This window comes from Penaeus vannamei, chromosome 15, assembly GCF_042767895.1.
Source record: "Penaeus vannamei isolate JL-2024 chromosome 15, ASM4276789v1, whole genome shotgun sequence".
Taxonomy (NCBI): domain Eukaryota; kingdom Metazoa; phylum Arthropoda; class Malacostraca; order Decapoda; family Penaeidae; genus Penaeus; species Penaeus vannamei.
Genome location: NC_091563.1, coordinates 12,159,644 through 12,180,658, shown reverse-complemented (window position 1 = coordinate 12,180,658; position 21,015 = coordinate 12,159,644). Strand labels below are relative to the sequence as shown.

Below are 21,015 nucleotides of genomic sequence, written 5' to 3'. Positions count from 1 at the left end.
ATGCTTCCTGCACGGCGGGGGAGGAAGGGAGGAAGAAAGGGAAAGAAAGAAAGACAGAAGGAGAGATAGAGAAGAGAAGACTGAAGGAGCAATTATAAAAAATGGGAAAGTTTCCACTAGGATTTTGAAAATAATAGTGGCGTAACGAAGCAAGAAGAGAGAGAGAGTAATAACAGGAATTACGTTAGAGAACAAAAGAATCGCGGTCGCATGTTGAAACGATTGCACTTCCCTCGGCGAAAAGTGTATGGTAATTGTGATGCTGTTGTACAATGACAAAAATGAATGATGATTTTTATGACTCGCTTCGAGTAACCTTGAAATGAGGATTTAATGGGATTTAATGCTTGTTCATATCCTTTCTTCCTTCCTCGCTTCACCTCTGCGCGTGCGTGTACTATTTCTTTTTCCCATTTCCCTTCTTTTTTTCTCCTTGTATTCCTTTTTCCTTTATTTTCGTGTGATTCGTAATTATCTCCGCTTTTACCTTTTTCTCTCACTTCCTCTCCCTTTTTCAATTGTTTGTCTTCTATTTTTCTTTCTTTTTTACCCTCTTCCTCTTTCTCCATCCTATCGTCGTCTTCTTCATTTTTTAGTTTACTCTCCTCTTTCTGTTTGTCCTCCCTCTCTCTTCCTCCTCTAGTTGCCTCCTTCCTACGTCTAATCTTCCTCTTTCTTCCTTTCTCACCCTCTTCCTGCCTCTCATTTCCACTCTCTTCCTTCTCTCCCTCCCCTCCCCTTTCCCTCCTTTCCCTCCTTTCCCTCTCCCACCGTCTCCAACCTTCTCCCTCTCCCTTCTTTTCCCTCCTCCCTCTCCCTCTCCCTCTCCCTTTCCCTCTCCCTCTCCCTCCCTCACGTACCAGAACTGATGGATGTATGGACTCTACTCCCACAGCTGTGTGCGCCACCGGATGTGTGGTGATATGGCGTAGAATAATGAATGAAAACAGAATGATAATAAAAATATTTTTTTCGCTTTTGTATATTCGTCGTTTTCCGTAAGAGAGGGAGAAGGTAAAATGAATAGATGAGAAGAGGTGAGATGATGAGAGAAGGAAGGGAGAAAGAATGGAACGAAGTAATTTCAGTTAAGGGTTTCGTTGTACTGAATTTCATAGTCTAGCTGGATTTATTGCAATGGTAATGGTTGGTATGGCGGTTCTTGGTGTAATGACTTTAGTGTGGGTTGGAAAAGAAAGGGGGAGAGAGGAAAGAGAAAGGGTGTGAGATTACTGGTTACTTTGTGTCACGACGCAAGTGCCGTGTCATATAATGGGTGTATTATAATGAGCATGACACAATCGGAGTGAAGTGTCGGTGTCAAGGAGCGACCTGCATCTCCCTCTTCCCCTCCCCCCTCCACCCTTTTCCTCCCCACCCCCCTTAAGGACCACCACTCCCTGTTCTCTGACAACGCGTTCCTGTTGTGTGGCCGCTATCTGACGCTCCACAGCCCCCTCCCCTTCCCCACCTCTTCTCCCTCTCTCGCTCCCTCTCCCTCCCTCTCTCCCTCTCCGACTCTTCAACCGCCACTGATGCAACGCTTCTGTCTCTAGCTCTATCGACTTGTAGGTGTTTTTCTTTGTTTTTTCTTGGGCTATGTAATTTCCGGTTATTGCGTATAGTCATTTTTTTCACGTTTTGTTATGGTTTTGTATTCTTTTTCTTGTGAAAATTTCTGCTGTGTCTGAATCTCTTCTATTTTTCCCGCCAGCACATGTATCGTAGTATGTTGTCAGGGATTGCTTGTTCACAAATGACAGTTAGTGTGTTTAATTGTCCATAGGGTTGTTAGGAAGCTTATGTGCCATGTTGTCCCTCATTTTATTCATACTTTCTCTCTCTTCCTTCTGCAAATATCACACTGCAAAACCAGCTCTCACACTCCCTCTCCCCCGTACCCCTTTCAAGTCGCCCTAAGTAGCAATGTGCATGACACATGGCAGGGAGTGTGTGCAGCGCCCCTATGGTTGCAGACGGCAAAGATACCGTTGATGTTGACGTATGTATTACCAGGTCCCGCCTGCCTCTCTCTCTCTCTCTCTCTGTCTCTCTCTCTCTCTCTCTCTCTCTCTCTCTCTCTCTCTCTCTCTCTCTCTCTCTCTCTCTCTCTCTCTCTCTCTCTCTCTCTCACACACACACACACACACACACACACACACACACACACACACACACACACACTTGCATTCTTAAAACCTTGACAAAGTAGAATTTAGTTTTTTTTTATTAATTGAAAATCCCTTCAGGCCTAAAGTTGGGTGTAGGGTTAGGTGGAGGAACAAAACCCTAAATTAAAGGATGATAATGAAGGAGGGTTTAGGTCATTAAGTTGACAGGTAAAGTGGAGCTTCACCATAACCTTGGGCCTGGCACTGTGCCTCAGGCTATGGGGTGAGAGGGAGTGCCAGGGACGTTGCAGGAGGGATGGGAGAGGGGGAGTGGGAGAGGAAATGGAGAGAGAGAGAGAGAGAGAGAGAGAGAGAGAGAGAGAGAGAGAGAGAGAGAGAGAGAGAGAGAGAGAGAGAGAGAGAGAGAGAGAGAGAGAGGGAGGAGAGACAGAATATAGAATGACAGGAGACAGATGCTTTTTGATATTCGATGATGATCACACATTTTTCTGGCAGAGAACGCAGATTGCAGACGGTTGATTTGTTGCATGAATACGAGGTTTTACTCGAGGGGTTTTGTTTGTGCTTGTGCTCGAGTGTTTACATCAGATAGAAACTCCAATTCGCGACTTCCCCTCTCGCTTCGCCCCCTCCCCCTTACCCTCCCCCGCCCCCTTCCTCCTTTCTCCCGTCTTCCCATTCTCAGGCCGCTAAGAATGAATTAACGGGGCGCGGCCGTGTGGTCAAGGCGGCAACCACGTATAATTCTCTTTAATGAGGATCTACGCCTGAGGCATTAAATGGAATCGGTGATTGAACCCGGCAAGGACAGGGGGATCAGAGAGACAGAGACAGACAGACAGTGACAGACAGACAGAGAGAGAGAAAGAGATCCGCTTCGATGAAAAAATCCATTCATTATTCAAGCAGAAGGCATCAAATATGCAAATGATAAGTAAGTGGTGTCGACAGCGAGTGCAGAGTTGACCCGGTACTTGGCAGCCTGTACTGTCAAGGCCCCTCTCCCCTCGTGCACTGTTACCAGGGCAGAAATCCTCTCCTCCCTCTCCCTTGCCTCCCCTCACTCTTCCTCTCCTCCCTCTCCCTTTCCTCTCCTCGCCTTGCCTCCCCTCACCCTTTCTCTCCTCCCTCTCCCTTTCCTCTCCTCGCCTTGCCTCCCCTCACCCTTCCTCTCCTCACCTCGCCTCCCCTCTCTCCCTTCCTCATCTCTCCTCTCCTCTTCTCTTGCCTCCTCTTCTCTCTAGCTCAATCTTCCCCTCCCACCACTTAATTTGAGAAGTGGCTCCTTTTATCATGAATATGTGATTATAATGTATAAATACGCCATTAGAAATAAATAACGAATAAATGATATGATCTGGAAACCGGTTCGTACAGACAGTGGGATTTCAATTTTCCTAAAATCTTCAAAAGTCATGAGTTTTTCGTTCAGTCTTCAGTAACGAGTGAACAATAAGGAGCTGTTTTAAGCGAGCACGTGGGCGGTGTTTACTGCTGTTGTGGGAGAGTGGACTGGTATTGTTGCGCGAAGTGTGGGTGGGGTTGCGATAACGGAGAGGGGGGGGGGAGGAAGAGAGGATGGGAGAGAGAGAGGGGGAGGCAGAAAATAGACAGTTAGAGAAGGAAGGAAGAGAAAGAGACGGACGCAGACACACACACACACACACACACACACACACACACACACACACACACACACACACACACACACACACACACACACACACACACACACACACACACACACACACACAAGGAGAGAAGAGAGAGAGAAAGACAGAGAAAGAGACACAGAGAGAGAAAGACAGAGACAGAGAAAGAGACACACAGAGAGAAAGACAGAGAAAGAGAGAGAGAGCGAGAGAGAGAGACAAAGAGAGAGCGAGAAAGAGAGAGAGAGAGAGAGAGCGAGAGAGAGAGAGAGAGAGAGAGAGAGAGAGATTGAAAGCAAGCAAGGAAGAAAGAGAGAGGGAGGTATTGAAAGAAAGAAAAATAGCGATAGTAAAAAAAGGAACCGAAAGAGAAAGAGCCGTGGAAGGAAAGACGAGAAGAGGACCGAAGCCCACCTGCATTCACCAGTCACACTGTTCCCATCATTCACCCGAGATTTACCGCCCTACACCTGCATCGCTAACACTTGTTATGTTGGTGTTGTCGGAGAATCACTCCGCACAGGGCGCTGCCTCATCACATCGAAAGCTTTGTTCACGGATATTCCCGTACATAATCGGCCTTTATCCCGATTTTGACGTTCGTTATTGATCGGCTCCCTGTTTATGTAAATGATACGATATTAGCATAGCGTTTAGGGAGGCGATCGCCCTCACCTCGCTCACACCTCCGCCCACGCAAACACGGCCGTCGGCAAGGTCGCGCCGTCCTTTCTAAACGGGTGTGACATCTCCCCTGTTCGCAGCTCGCACTGACGTCCCCTCCTGGTCACGGGTTACACTGACATCCCCCTGGTTCACTGGTTACACTGACAACCCTTCCCCGGTTCATCATATCGAAAGCTGACATCCCCCTGGTTCGCGGGTTACACTGACAACCCCCCCTCCCCCTGTTCACAACTCACACTGACGCCCCCCTGGTTCGCGGCTCACACTCCGCTCCGGCCCCGAGGGAAATGGTAATCATGACACGCGCTCGGGATTCGATTTTGTGGCCATGAGTCTCGGGGATATGCGCGATCGGGAGCGGGGAGGAGGGAGGAGGAAGGGTAGGTGGGAGGGGGAGGTTTTGCCGGTGTTAAGGGGATGAAGGAAGAGGTTTTGCTGGAGGTTGTAAAGGAGAGGGAGGCCGAGGATTTGCTAAGGAAGTGGTTGCGTTTATCCTCTTGCCTTTTTTTGTGTGCCGCATCTCGTGCTTTCTCTGTCTGTCTGTCTATCTGTTTATCTTTCTATCTATATTTCTATTTTTTTTATTATCTGATATTTTTGTAGTTCTGGTAACATTTTCGAGCGTTGTGGGATAGGTCTATGTGGTGTGACTTAAGATGGCTAAAGGTTCGGCCTCAGTCTTGATGCTCCGACGGCAAAGACGCCAGAGCGTTCACGGCTACTAAAGAGGACGAGAAAAAAAACGCGACGAGCTCAGCCACACTCACGGTGCAAGCAGGCCATTCATGCACAAGCAGCTGCCTGTTCTTGCCCTGCCCGTCCTGCGCCGCTGCCACAGCGCTCGGGCACCGCAGCGCCTCGGCTTCTCTTCGGCTGCGCGGCGCGATGGCTGGAGAACAAACAGCCGTAATTTGCGTGGGAGGAAGTAGTTGTGTGATGAGCAAACATGAGGCTTTAGGGCTGTGATGGAGGAGGAGGAGAAGAAGAAGAGGAGGAGGAGGAGAAGAAGAGGGGGAGGAGGAGGAGAAGAAGAAGAAGAAGAAGAAGAAGAAGAAGAAGAAGAAGAAGAAGAAGAAGAAGAAGGAGAAGAGTAGGAGGAGGAGGAAGGAGAAGAAGAAGAAGAAGACGAAGAAGAAGAAGAAGAAGAAGAAGAAGAGGAAGAGGAGGAGGAGGAGGAGGAAGAAGAAGAAGAAGAAGAAGAAGAAGAAGAAGAAGAAGAAGAAGAAGAAGAAGAAGAAGAAGAGGAAGAAAAAAATGAGAAAAAATTAAGAAGAAGAGGAGAAAGAGGGTGAGGAAGGAAGGAGGGCAAACTAGCCATTCGGGGTGGGGAGAGTAGCGGAGGGGAGGGGGAGGGGGCAGCAGGGGAGAAGGCGATAGCGGAGCTCGACCGTAGTAGCTGCGAGGGGCTCGAGGGGGTCTTCGTGCTGGGAGGATATTAACCTGGAAATTTGTCTGTCCTGCAGGATTTAGAGCTGCCAGATTGGCCGCAGGTAATTGTCCTTATCGTTCCCGTCCGCCTACTGCGGCGGCGATGGCAGCGACTGCAGCGTTAGCCGAGTGTGTCGCCCAGCCACCGCCAGGAAGTGGTTTGGCGTCAGAGTTGTAGGAAAACACTAAATGGCGGATCATTTTCACCACGGTCTTGGGGGAGCCGAGAGGCGCTGCTGTCCAGCACAGCGACTTGCGGAGTCTGATGATGGGGAATGCGCCGTCGGCCGGACGCCATGGGGGGCTAGAAGATCTGTAGACGCCCTCTCCCGTTAGCCTCTCCCCCATTAACACCCTCCTTCCCCAGCAACACCCCCCCCCCACACGCCGTCGCCCTTCGTCGGGGTTTCTTTGGGAAGCCGCCTACGTGTCCGGCGCCGTCGTCATCCCTTTCTTACTGGCGAGCGTCACCTGCGAATCCGCCGCCGCTCCGCCTCGCCGCAAATTGGCAGAAACGACGTGGAATCGGCTCGAGTGCGTTCGCCTCAAGCACTCCGGAGGAAGATTGGATGCTTTGCGAACCGGTAAACGAGGTAGAATTTGGAACAACACGCGTGCGCAAAACGGAGGCTTGATCGTGGTCAGATGCTTGTGCTTGCAAATGGCTCGGCCGGGACGCCCCTCGCCGGCCGGCGCTCCTTCGCTGCCGATTCGCCCTCCTTTTGTCGTTCCTTCGCTACTCCTTTGTTATTCTCTCGTTTATTTGTCTTTTTCAAGTTCGGTCGTTCTCCCAGCGGATCTGATGGAAAAGAGAGGAGTGGGAGGAATGCATTTCCTTGGATCTAGAACAGCTGTTTGATATGCATGCGGGGCCGTTAGTATGATTGCGATCTTGTCAGGTGAACGGAAGGAAGGATTCTCTCTCTCTCTCTCTCTCTCTCTCTCTCTCTCTCTCTCTCTCTCTCTCTCTCTCTCTCTCTCTCTCTCTCTCTCTCTCTCTCTTCCATACGTCCTCCCTCCCCTCCCCTTCCCTTTCCTTCCCTTCCCTTCCCTTCCCTTCCCTTCCCTTCCCTTCCCTTCCCTTCCCTTCAATTCCCTTCAATTCCCTTCCCTTCCCTTCCCTTCCCTCCCTCCCTCAGTATATGAATATCACCGAATAGACGTAGTTCAAATTCGACTCCAATTCAGGTTTATCATTTTATCTCATGACAAGGACAAGCTTGAGGTGCGTGGAACTAAGTGTCAGGTTCTCAAGACAAGTTTTTTTTTTCTCTTTCTTCTTTTCTTGAAGTTATTTTATGAAGTGGTGTTGGGAAGTCAAGTGTCTTCTACGTTTGAAGATAATTTTTATATGATTTTTGCGGCAGTGCTACGCTCCGTGCTTTAGGGTCGGATACATTATCAAAGGATTGGTAAAAATTGCATTAGATTTGAATACTTGTGGTTACTTGAGACGAAGGAGTTTGTTATTGTCGAAAAGAAGGGTTTTCGGAGCCTTTACCTATATGTATTTTTAATTCATTATGTACTCTCTCTCTCTCTCTCTCTCTCTCTCTCTCTCTCTCTCTCTCTCTCTCTCTCTCTCTCTCTCTCTCTCTCTCTCTCTCTCTCTCTCTCTCTCTCTCTCTCTCTCTCGCTCGCTCTCTCGCTCTCTCGCTCTCTCTCTCCCTCCCTCCCTCCCTCCCTCCCTCCCTCCCTCCCTCCCTCCCTCTCCTCTCCCTCTCCCTCTCCCTCTCTCCCTCTCTCTCTCTCTCTCTCTCTCTCTCTCTCTCTCTCTCTCTCTCTCTCTCTATGTCTCTCTCTCTCTCTCTCTCTCTCTCTCTCTCTCTCTCTCTCTCTCTCTCTCTCTCCCCTTCTCCCTTCCCTATTCCCCTTGCACTTATTCCACTCTCTCGACGCGATTCTTCTCACCCCTTGTCCATAGGTTCTTCCTTGCCTTGTGTCATCGCTGACCATCCGTCGCGGGACCATCAAAGCCTGGTGTGAAGTCATTAGGGGGCGAAGGCGAGGGCAATTAACACCGAGAATAAGCTTTTATGGAAGGGTTGAGGAAGGGGGGGCGGTGGCAAGGTTGTGCATCCTGGCAAGGAGGGTTTCTCTCTTTTCTGGAATCGTATTAATCTGAATTGTGTATCTCGTCGTATGTTTTCTTATTTTGAATGCTTATTTTTGATAACATTTTCTACGCCATTCAGTATTTTTTCTCCGTTTTTGTATCTCCTTAAAACCATTTCGTTATACAGTTTTTGCATCTTTCCCTCCCTTTCTCTTTCTTATCTTGCGTGGCTCCTCCACCTTCGCCTCGCGCCTTTACTGCTCCTCTACCTCATAATTTCTCTCGTCCTCACCAAGTCTTCTCGTGTATCGTGTTTTGGCTCCAGAGAAAATGAAAGGCGTCATTCTAAACATGGCAAATATATATTTTCTGTCGGGCCTTAAAAGGAGATACAGTGTCTACTTTTGTTTTGTTATTTTTTGTTTCAGATTTTCTCTGCTTCCCCTTTTATTATTATTGCCTGCTGGAACACGAGCTTTAAAACGGCACTTGAGAAGTACATAAACTTGGCCCTCCACTCGCCTTGATTGTGTCACGGCCATTACGTAAACACGAGGTCGTTCCCGGCGCGCGAGAGGTGACCCTGCGAGTGCCCATGTTTGGCCTCGCAATCATGAAGTGCCTGTAACTCAACCTGCCCGGTCTTATCACCCCCGGGGAGCCTCTCCACGGGGGTGAGAGGGTGCATTGTCTCCCCGCCTCCACCGCCCGGGGAGAGGATGTCGCCCCCGTGCCGGAGTGTGTCGTGTTAAAATGGTACTATTTGGTATTGTCCATGTAATATTATTATATTTGTGAGGCTAATCCTGATTTTCTTTTTCTCGCCCACCTGCAGGTTCCGGTGACAGCGGCGTCCAGTGCCATAGCATCAGCCTGCCCGCTCCGCCCACGCTGAGACCTCGTTACTGCGACCCCAACCTCGCTTACATGGACAGGATAGTGTTGGAGATCGTGGAGACGGAGGCTATTTACGTGCGGGACCTGAAGGAGATCATTGAGGTAAGGAGAGGTTTTTCTCGGTTTATTTATCGGATGTTTTTTATTTAAATGCGGGTGGAAGATGGGTGGGTGGGAGGTGGAAGGCAATTTTGGAATTTTGCTGCTGGTGGGCGGTTTGCGCGAAGGTTGATAGCGATGCCTTAAAGGGGAAAGTCGTTTCTGTGTGCTTTTATGGGCGTTTTGAATTAAAGGAAGGGGGCCGAGCTTAAAAGAAATTTGTGTCGCAGGTTTAACAAGAGAAAAAATAGCGTTCAGGAAAGAGAACGACAGAATCGCCATTTATTTATTTATTTATTTATTATTATTTTAGAAATGTCATATATTAAAGCCCCATGCGAGTAGAAACGGTAAGAACGATGATTTCGATGATGTTGCAAGTTGAGATACGTTGGTGTGCAATTTATAAGCAGGGGGCCGGGGGGGGGGAGTTGTAGTTAGGGGGGGTGCGGGCGGGGGTCAGATGGTGAGGGGGGTGGGGCGAGGGTAGAAGGAGGGTTGTTGGCATGTGTAAATAACTTGCGAAACAGCAGACCTCTCATCAAAGACTCACTTTTAATTAGAGTTTGATGCCCCCACAAGGCCAGGCTTGTAGAGTTACTCAAATCCCGAGTTGCTGTTTTTTATGTGTGAGTATTTTTATGTCCGAACGCTTGTCCATCAGTAGTGTAGGTAGAGATTGAAGGGGAGAAAGAGAGGGGAAGGAGAGGGAAGTGGGAGAGAGAGAGGGGAGCGATAGGTGGAGGAAGGGAGGATGATAACGCAGGAGGAAAGAGGGGAGGGAAGTGAGGGAGGGCGAGCAACGAAAAGGGAATAGCAGCTGTGATAGGAGGGAGACAAGGAAAGAGCAACGGTTGGGGAAGCAAGGGAGGAAGAGGGAGAGATAACGATAAGGAGAGAAAGGCAGGACAAGAGAGGGGCGATAGGGGGAGAAGAGGAAGAAGAGGGGGAAGTGACGATAGGGAGGGAAAGGGAGGAGGACGTGGGGAAGGGGAGGAAGAAAGAGATTGACGATAGGGAGAGAAAGAGATAAAGAAAGGGAGATGATAGGAGAAGAGTGGAGTAACGACAGGGAGAAGAGAAGAAGAAAGAGATATGATGATGAGAGGGAGAAGGGGGATGGGGAGGAGAGTGGGCGAGCACAGTCCACGTAATCACTGTCATGAGTCGCGCTGCCCTCCCCAGGCACCGCACACTTCGCCCGCGCGCGCACTTTATCCCTTCCTGCGTCTGTGAAATTAAGTGTTTTGGAGCGCGCTTTCAGAAACCATGAATTTCTCCCTTCTTTATTCAGAATTGTGCGCTAAGAGTAATTTCGGCGTTTTCTTAAATCTTCTCTGTGTTTATAGTTTTGTTTTATTACTGAGGAACTCGGCTGTGGTGTAGCACAGATGCAAGCATTTTAGACATTTATTTGCGGAGTGAGTCAGGCGTTTTTCTAAGTACTCTTTTTGCTCTCTGACGTCAAGCGCCCAAGAAAAACAGCCTCTCGCGCGATTCATTCCGAGGGCGAGATGCGGGAGCCGGAGCGACGAGAAAAGCAGCATCCTTGGCGGCGAAGGTTTGGCGGGCGGGCGTGCGGACAAGTGTTTTTGCGGACTCGGGGTGTGGGCGTGTTGGGTGGAGTGCCTACCAGCCGCCAGCCCACACCTGCGCCGTGTTGCCGCCGCCCATATGCGCCGTCTGCAGCTCCGGGGCGGGCGTGGGGGGTGCAGAATTCGCAGGGGAAAAGGGGTGGGAGAAGGGTTCCTCCTGGAAGGGTGCGGAGGTAAGGGACACCGTATGGGCAGTGACGTCACTCCTGGATGCTAAGGGCGGAGCCTCTATTAGTCTCGAATGAGGATTTTTTTCTTTCTTTTTTCTTTGGTTAATGCTAGGTGTTATCGCAGGGCGCTCGAGGCTGGTGTAGCCCTGTGCATCAGCTGTTCCTTGTTGGTGAAATCGCGTTGAATAGTACATCAGCAGTCTCAACTTAGTAGTACTTTAGTAGTGTTAATGTGTTCAGATGTTTTATATCTATATATTTATATACTTGGCTTCCTAAATCAGGCTAAGGCCATGACGCTCGAATATGCAGTGCAGACGAGCGGGTCGTTCGATGGCGCCGGGTCCCTCGTCCGACGCGAGGGCAGGTGCAGGCGCTTCCATGAGGACAGCGTTTGCTTTCTCCGCGATAAAAAACCGGGTCGGATGTGAGGGCTGCCATCGTGAATCGGCCCGCATGTGCTTAAGGGCCGCGGTATGCGATATATGAGACGGGAAGGTGCGTGGCGGTCGACGGGCGCGGTGCTAGGAGAGCGAGTGAGGGTGGTGGGGGTTCTGAGTTCGGTTTCGTCGGGCGCGGGGGCTTTGCTTAGGGTGATGAGGGGTGTTGGGGGTGGGTGGGGGAGGTGTGTTTGCGTGGCATTGGGGAAAAGGAAGTGTGTTCTTTTTTTCTCCCTTCCTTCCTCTCTTCATCTCTCATTTCTCTCTCTCTCTCTCTCTCTCTCTCTCTCTCTCTCTCTCTCTCTCTCTCTCTCTCTCTCTCTCTCTCTCTCTCTCTCTCTCTCTCTCTCCTCTCTCTCCTCTCCCTCTCCCTCTCCCTCCCTCCTCCCTCCCCCTCCCTCTCCCTCTCCCTCTCCCTCTCTTTCTTTCTTTCTTTCTAACCAGTCGATTGTTCCCCCTTCCTCTCTCGGCGTTTCCTCCTTCTCCATCCTAATTTATGATAAATACCCCTGGCAGATTACAGGATCAGTGTCTCGCATCTCGCATCTCGGCAGCATCCAAGATCCTCCTCGGAGAAAGCGTGAGGCGAAGGAGCCGAAGGACCTCATTGTGGAACGATCATCTGGCGTTTTTTTTCTCTCTCTTTTCTTTTTTTCCTTTTTTCTCATTTTTTGAGCGGGATGTTTCTCGTGCCACTTAAGTCAGGTGTTGCCTCCTTATTATGTAACGTATTGGGCCCGCTTGTCTACCTGGCGCCGCGGGGGAAAGGTGTCATTACGGTTAGTTATTGCGATCAATTAAGGCGGAAGGGTGGGGGGGGGGGAGGTCAGAGGGCGGCCATAACCGGTCTTCGCGGCGATCGGGGTTCTCGTTGCGTGATGTTGGACGAGACTCGCCTTATGAGGGATTTAAGGGGGGTTCTAAGGCCCTCGTCGCTCGGGTCTCTAAATCCCTCGCTCCGTTACTTTCCAACCTTCTTCTCTCCCTAACTCCCTGACTCCCTGCACTTCTCAATTCTCTAATTCTTTCTTTCCTTCTCACTCCCTTATTTCCCAAAGCCCTTTCTTTCTAAATCCCTAACTCTTTCCTTTTCCCTCCCTTTCCCCGTTCCCCCCACACTCCTTAACTCCCTCCTCCAGCTCCCTCCCTGTTCTGCTTTACCCCTACTCCCTTACTCCCTCACTCCCTCTCGCCGTCTCACCTGTTGCTGCCAATAGCCGTCTGCTCGTAACACGCTCGCCGACGCCCACTCGCCTACCGCCCGTTCCTTGTTCGTCCGGCCGCGCCCACACTCTCACACACGCACACACTCACACTCACTCACTCATTCACTCACTCACTCACTCACTCACTCACTCACTCACTCACTCACTCACTCACTCTCTCACTCTCACCCACACCCACACGCACGCTTGCACGCTTGCACGGATGGGTGTCATGCCTGCCTGCGCCCGCCTACGTTTAGAGCCGCCACCGTCCTTGTGGGTATTTCCTCGTCAGCTTCCTCATACTTTTTTATTCGTCGGTATGTTATTCACCGGAGAGGGGGGAGGGGGGGGCGGGGGCGGTGTAGTCAGCACCCACGTTGACTCACTGTAAAGTTGTCAGTCAGTCACTGTAAAAGTTCTTCTGAGCCTTATCTGACGTCATCCCTGAGTCGCTTCACGTCGTATTCGCCGCACTCGTCCGCTTTTTCTATTTACTTCATTTACATAACGAAACTATAGAGTTTATAAAATCTTACTCAGATGTGATCCGGAACCAAATGCGTTCGTCGCAGTCCTGCACGTGGCTCTGTAGTTGCTGTTGCTTAGGTGGAGGTATGGGTGGAGGTATGGGTGGGGGAGGAGAAGGAGAAGAAGGAGAAGGTGAAGGTGTACAAGAAGAAGAAGAGGAGGAGGAGGAGGAGGAGGAGGAGGAGGAGGAGGAGGAGGAGGAGGAGGAGGAGGAGGAGGGTATTCCCACTGCCGCCCTGGTGTGTCTGTAGCGCCGGTGCATTACGTATGCCAAGTACGGCACGGTTTAGGCCTCATCTGCATAACTTCGTCACACCTTAGACAATTGGATTACCGTTTTGACTCCCGATCTACAACCCTGCAGCTGCACCGACGTCAAAGGGGTCCGGGGGAGGGGGAGGCACAGGGGCAGGGCGTTCTCTCCCCCCCCTCCCAGCATCGTGATTGGCTCGTCGAAAAGTCGAGGGCCAGGTTTTGATTGGCCATTCCCTCTCCCTTATTGCATTTTGTGATTGGCTGCGCTGGGGGTTTAAAGGCGAATTGAAGGCTCGTTATATTTTATTGGTCATTTTTATTCGCCGGTTGAAGGCTTTATTATATTTTTTTCTCGTATGGCTATGGAATTTTCTCCTTTTTTTTACATCGGCCGAATCGCTTCTGTGCAGTGAAAAAAACGGACTCACTGTGATACTTCGAAGGGTATTGGCTGCCTCGGAAGGTCCATAGGATGAAGAAAAGAGCACGGGACTCGCCCGTGTGACGGCGCCCTTGAAAAGCGTGGGAGGAGGAAGGACAGGCAGGAAGTACGGTGTGGGAGCGGATCTGCGGCCCCGGATCACGAAAAGTACCCCGCGGTTGGTCGGGGTCGGTCACTCGGTCACCCGCCAGCGGCCAAGTCAGGTCACTGGCGAAGGGGACGACGCGACTCCCGCCGGTCGGCTCGTTGGGGCTGACGTCATTCCGTTAACATTGTTTAAGCGAGGTCAGTGGAATACATGCTTTGCTGCGGGTTGGTTCCATGGGCGGGAATCCTTGAGCACTCTGGCTGATGTCTGTTCTTCGATGTCTCTCTATCTCTGCATGTCTCCCCCCCCCAGACAGATACTCATATTGTCATATTTGGTCTTGCCTTATCTCTCTCCACGCTTTACATCCCTCTATAACTTCCACCCTCTCTCCCTGCCCCTCTCCCTCATTTCTCCCTTCCGCTTACTCCTCTCCTTTCTTCTTCCTCCTTCTCTCCGTTCCCCCTTTCCCACCCCCACTCAGTACCCAACTCTCTCACTCACCATCTCCTTCCTTCCCTCATCCTCGCAATAACTCTCCCTCAACATCGCCCTTCTTCCCTCCCTCATCCTCTCAATAACTCTCACTCACCATCGCCCTCCTTCCCTCCCTCTTCCCTTCCCTCCCTCCCTCACTCCCTTGTTCCCTATCGCCCCTCGCCCGCGCCCGAAAGGCTAATCGCATCAGGGGCGAGCAGGATCGTCAGGCTACGTGGGCATAACGACATCAAGCGGCCGTCACTCATAGCTCGCTTTCGCAAATTGATGAGAGTCTTAGTTTTACGCGGGAGACGAAACTTCCGGTCGAAGACGTCTGGTCGCGTCGCGGTTTTTTTGTTTGGTTTGTTTGTCGCTTTGATTTTTGGGGGAGGCGAGGCGTGTGTCTTTTCTTTTCTTTGGGATTTTTAGGGCTGTTTATTATGTATTCGTCCTGGTTTTATTTATTTTTTTCTTCGAGTTATGTCGCTTTTTGTTGTTCTTGTTTACTTTTTATTCGAGGGGAGGTTGTGGTCTTTATCATTGAGTCTTCTTGGAGAAAGTTGGGCAACATACTGTTTGCTCCTTTTAGCGAAGTTGAGAATCCAGTTTCCAGATTTGGTCATGGATAAGAAACAGGCGCGATCTTTTCTTTAGTTATGGGGGAGAAGGAGCAGTTTCTGTCGTCCTTTTCCCGCATGACATTAACGTTGATTGTTGTTTACCGAACCACGATAGAGGAGGCATAAACTTATTCTTTATTGAGCGGGTTTGCTCACTCTGCAACTGTGGGATAAAAGGTGTGTACATATGTTGGCTCCTCCCATCATGCCCATATTTGGCAACCCGTCTAGAGTGGACACGCCCACCTCCTCACCTGCCTTGCTCACCCGTGGCTAATGAATGCTTGACCGGGAGGAAATATAGCGCATCGATATAGCACAGCGATCGTTCAGGCAGTGAGATATAGAAAGGCATAGAAGGCAACTGGACATCCGCATGGGAGTACGATTTTTGTTGTTGTTATTGTCATTGTTTTTGTTATGGTCGGGCGATATCCAGGATTTAGATAAATGGCCATATTTTTTCACCGATGTATTTTTTTCATTATTTTTTTTCTTTTGTTCTCCGTGATTGTCTTCCTTATTATAACTATTATTAAACTGATCATGACTCTACACGAGAGAAAAATGAAGATTGAAAGCGATTCCTTAACCTGTCAAGGCCTCCCAGCTGGTGGTTGCCTTCATGCCTTACGAGTCAAGTGGCAGAGGTGGGCGAGAGAGTAAGGATGGAGAAAGAGAAAGAAAGGAAGAGAGAGAGAGACAGACAGACAGACAGACAGACAGACAGACAGAGGGAAAAGGAGGAGTGGCCTTTGTATCTTTGCCTGGAAGGTCTTTTGTCTGTTTTTTTTCTCTCTTTTTTATGATCAGTAGTTTTATTGTTGATATTAGATCCGTAGTGTTAGTATTGCGATGCGTTCTTTGTCTCCTCTTCGTTTTTCGTCGTTTGTTAACCTGAGACAACGTAGGACATTAATCACCGTGTTATTTTATTATTAGAGCTTCGGAGAGTTCAGACCTTTTATTTTGCGTTAGACATTTTATTTGAACTTTTTATTTCATATTTTGTTTATAAACCTTAAAAATTTCTCCTGATATTTACGAGTTCGGTCCTCGAGGCCCACCACGAGGCGGCCCTTCCATCGTCGCAGGTAATGTCTTCTAATTATACTTCTTGAGATGTAAACCGCTCACCTCCGCCATCTCCTTGCCCACTCTTCCTCCTTCTCCTCTTCTTCTTCTTCCCTTTCTTTCTTTTTCTTCTCTTCTCTTCGCTTCTCCTCTTCTTGTCTGCTTTTGTACTCCTATTCTCTTCTTTTCTTTTTTCTTTCATCTCTACTTATCTTATGTTCTCTTCGTCGTGCTTTCTCTTCCTCTCTTTTTCTCGCTTTCTCTTCCTCTCTTCTTCTCGCTTTCTCTAACTCTCTTCTTCTCTTTTTTGTACTCCTTCTCTTCCCATCATTTCTTTCCTTCTCTTCTCATCTCTTCTACGCCGTTTTTCTCTCTCTCTCTCTCTTCCCCCTGCTTCATCTCCTCTCATTGTCTCCCTCATGAATGATGATGAACATGACACCAGCCAGAATTGTGGACAAGGCCGAGTGGCTTTCACATGATCTAGAGAGAGTAATTTAAGGCTGCATGGGAGATGGATAGATAGATGAAGAGAGGGCGAGAAGAGAAAGTAGAAAGAGAAAAGCAAACAAAAGAGAGAATGAAAAAAGAGAAAGGCAAACAAGAGAGAGAGAAAAGACAAATAAAAGAGAGAGAGAGAGAGAAAGAGAAAAGTAAGCAAGCGAGAGAGAAAGAGAAAAGCAAACGAAGGAGAGAGAGAAAAATAGAAAAAAAGCAAACAATAAGAGAGAGAGAGAGAGAGAGAGAGAGAGAGAGAGAGAGAGAGAGAGAGAGAGAGAGAGAGAGAGAGAGAGAGAGAGAGAGAGAGAAGGAGGAGGGAAGGAAAGGAAGGAAAAAGAGAGAAAGAAGGCAGAGAAACTGTGTGCGAATTCTTCTTCATTCAAGCTATAATGAGCTGAGATATGAAAAACAGACGCCATTGCAAGTCTAGATTATAGAACCGTAATCTTTCTTTCTCTCTCCCAGATTTTTTTCTCCATCGGATGGTAATTATACAAATTGTAAATTAAAGGATTTTTAAATTATTTAGGGCCGTTTTAATTATGATTTATTTATTCTTTATTTAACCGAGATGCACCGAACACACTAGATCCCGGTCCCTGAGTGACGTCACACCGGGCATCCTTAGCGCCTCAAAGGATTGTTTGCGAGGATTACGCGAAGGGCGGCGCGGTCCACCTGCCCTGCGGACGTCTTCATTGTCGGACACTCGATAAGCCGGCCATTATCCGTGTGTTACTCGGACGTCACCCCGCCATCCGTCATCATTTGACTAAGTGACTTCGTGGGGCCTTTGTGCGGGTCGGGCGGCCGTCGTTTTCAGGATTCCTGGAGGTGGAGGCGCCCGTGGGGAGGGGGGAGGGGGGGAGGGCGGCCGTCGCTTGGAGGATTCCTGGAGGTGGAGGCGCCCGTGGGGAGGGGGGGGGGCGGCGGCGAGGTTGTCGTACATTTTTCGTTATTCTGGTTCCCGTTGTGTTCTTTGAATTTTCATTTATATTTGTTGTTATTGTTATTGTTGATTGTATTTATATTATGATTTGCATTATATAATTTTTAATTTCATAATTATGTGTATAGATAGGCCTATATATATATTTTTTTACTTTATGATTTCTAAAAACTTTTCGCATGTGTGTGTGTATGTGAGAGAATGTCTCATCATCATCTCTCCCTTTCTTCTGTTCACCATCTCGTGTTTATTCCACCCTCCTTTTCATCCTTGCGCGACATCCACGTGAACAGAATGCGGGATGGGAAAGGGGGGGGGGGAGGGGGTGAAGGCAAATATCCGACCCTTACTCTCATCCTTATAAGACGTCGCCATGCTGTGATGTCTCCGGCGTGATGTATCGGGGCGCCGCGTGGGGGACGCGATGTCGGGAGGACGGGGTGGGTGGGGGGAGGGGAGGGGTGGAGGATACGTAGACGATATATTTATAGAAGAAAGAATATGGAGGAAGGAAGGGGGTCAGATAGTCGATCGGGGGGAGAGGGAGACAAAGGGCGATATCCATTCTCTCTTCCTTTATTTCTTTTTCTTTCTCCTCTCTCCCTCTCTCTCTCTATCTACCTATCTCTATCTTTATCTCTCACTCTCACTCTCTCTTTTGTGATGATTATCGGTCTCCTTGTGTGATCAAGGTCTTATGCTTACACGTTTCCTTTTTCGGGAGACGGTTGGCGTTTGATTGATTGATTGATTGTTTGTTGGCGTTTGATTGATTGATTGTTTGTTTGTTTGGCTGTTTGGTTGTGTGGCCGAAGCGCAAGGTCGAGGAAATCGTATGTGAGCAACAAGACACGAGCTTCAGAACCGAATTGATAATGCCTCTGAAAAGGCAACAGCAAAAACAATAACAAAAGCAACCACAACAAAAACAACCACACCAACAACAAAGAAAACCACAACAGCAAAATCAACCACAACAAAAACAACCACAACAACAACTAAGGCAACCACAACAACAACAAAAGCAACCACAACAACAGCAAAGACAACAACAAAACAGCCGCAACAACAACAAAAGGCTTCCTGAATTTGAAAATCGAAAACGCTCCAAACCCAGAAGCGAGGCGAGCGCGGCCGTGGCGAGCGCCTTCCGATAACCGGTTCTAATTGGTAGTTAACCTTCAGATGACGATAACGACCGTGACGTCATTAGCAGACCGGGCAAGCTGATTATCCCTCTTTTAAATTGGGGCGCCGTGATGATAAGACGGGTAGCCCAGTGCCCAGGGCTTTTTTATATTATTATTATGTATAGTTTTTAAGTTCAGATCATATCTAACCTTTAGGGTTGGGTTAGGTAGAGGAAAGTGTTGGTTCCTTATAGAGGTACCAAGGATGTTAAGGGTGTGTGTATATGTATGTATAGGTACATACATATATACGTATACACATACGTACGCATACATACATACATACAAACATATGTGTGTATATATATTATATTTGCATGTGTGTGCGTGCGTATGCGTGTGATTTTTTTTTTTTTTTTTTTTTTTTATACAAGAGACATATTCAAATGTAGACGTCCTTTATTAAGCATTGTTGTCTGCTCTCCTGACAGAGGAATGCGACCTCCGTGGCACAGAGCGGCCGAAGGTACAGAGCCATTGATCATTGCCATCGAGAAGCTTACCTTAATAATATTCCTTGGACGCAGGTCATAATGGGTTAGATTTGACACGGTGTCGCGGTGTGACAAGCGCATGAAATACAACCTCATTGCTTCGGCCCATCTCCATTTTTTTTCTGCATGAGGTTTCTGGTTTTGCGAAATGAACGCCCATGCAATAGTATACTCGTTTTGATTAGATTTCCGATTAATGTGCTTATTTTTTTCGCGGGTGTAATTTCGGATTGGTTCTGCGGTTGTAATGACATGCGGTTTGTATTTTATGGAGTTTTTTTTTTTTAACTTACCTAACCATGGACTTCAAAACTTGCTGATTTTTCCTGACTCTTTATTATTACTATTTTTGTATTATGCAACCTTACGTAATGGGTTATTTGAAACGCCCAATGACACATGACGCCAGTATGCCAATCAGCCCTCAAAAATGAAAAAAAAAAAAAAAACTTTTATGACCAAGCGTTTTTCTCTGTGTTTTTGTCCTGGTTTAAAACTTGTTTCATAATGGAGAAGAGAGGAGAAAGGAAGAGCTTGCTCACCAATTCGAGAGAGAGAGAGAGAGAGAGAGAGAGAGAGAGAGAGAGAGAGAGAGAGAGAGAGAGAGAGAGAGAGAGAGAGAGAGAGAGAGAGAGAGGAGAGTCTTAGAGACAGTGAAAGAAAAAGGGAAAAACAAGAAAATACCTGTACAACAAGGGAAACAGAAAAGACAAGAATGCGTAGTAACAAACAAAACAAAAAAAGCCAAAGAAAACAGACAAGAGAATTCAAATTCCTCTCCGTCAGAGTCGAAGCCGTTTCCGAGGCTCCGAGTCCCGGTTCATGGAGCGCGGGATCGTAAACTTCATTGTGTTTACAGTGTCTCCCTCTCGTTCGGTTCGGTAGAGTGTTTTCTTTGCCCTTTTTTATTGAAGATTTGCGGTATCGGAGAAGATTGGGTCTGTTGTTGATGCCACGGCGCCGAGGAATTAATGTTTGTTGGAAGTTGGTGCGTAGAGTGCAGGGTGATCCGTTTTTTGTTTTTTTCCCGCGCTTTTTTCCGACAGGGGGATGGGAGTGTATTTCTAGACATGGGTGAGGACAGTGTAGAGTCTCGTTGTAGCTAGACCAAGAAGATCCGTTGCTTAAAAAAATGAGACAGACTGAGGGTTTTTCTCGATTTCATGTGACTGCCTATACTTACCGTTACTTACACGATGAAAAGCCAGCATTTCCCAGTCGCTCCCTCAGATTTATAAGGAAAAAAAAAGAATTTATGTATAAAAAGGGGGAAAAAAGAGAGTGAAAGCAGAGGTTAGGGAAAGGGGTGGAAAGGGTGACAACGACAAAAAAGAGGTGTGCGAATGTCTCCAATGGGTTTGGGCGCGTCCCCCCTGCTGGGCGTGAGAAAACGGGAATATTGTGCAGACTGAAAAATGTCCCCCTCGCCGCCGCCTGCTTTCGTGGCCGAGCGAGATTTATGTCTGTTCCACTTAGCCCTGCTCGATTTATGCCGATTGTTACACGTGGTTTGCTTTTGTGCGCTCCATGTCCGAGCTAAATTGCTTATTATGATGGCGGCGCTGGCCTTGCATCCGCTGAAGAGGGGGCGGAGTTTGGATGTTCAACCCCTTTTTTGCTTGCTTTCATGAGGACAGATTGCCCGGTTGCCAGAACGGCGAATGAACATGGTCAAACAGCGGTTGTTATTTCATGTTTGTGTTTAATGACCAGAATGATTCGATCTAAAGAGGGCGATTCCGCTTGGGCCAGAATCTTTTGCAACAAATATAATATTAAATTCTTGCCTCAAGGATTAATATATTTTGTGAATAGACGCTCGCACGCGCGCGCGTACACACACACATACACACACACACACACACACACACACACACACACACACACACACACACACACACACACACACACACACACACACACACACACACACACACACGCAGAGTTTGTCTTGGCATCTCGAGCGCTTGTCGAGATCAGGAATCAAGAATGCTGGCGCCCGATTGCTCTGATGTCTCGCGTTTTGACGA

The 21,015-nt window shown here is 48.4% G+C and overlaps 1 protein-coding gene across 4 annotated transcripts in view; it reads left to right on the top strand.

Annotated features, from left to right (window-relative positions):
• Positions 1-21,015, top strand: part of GEFmeso (Guanine nucleotide exchange factor in mesoderm) — a 360,178-nt gene that overhangs the window by 307,022 nt on the left and 32,141 nt on the right. For all 4 annotated transcript variants that reach the window (XM_070130437.1, XM_070130438.1, XM_070130436.1 and 1 more), the window contains one exon: positions 8,791-8,954. In XM_070130437.1, the coding sequence (XP_069986538.1) occupies positions 8,791-8,954 (164 nt within the window). The remainder of the gene's footprint in view (positions 1-8,790; positions 8,955-21,015) is intronic.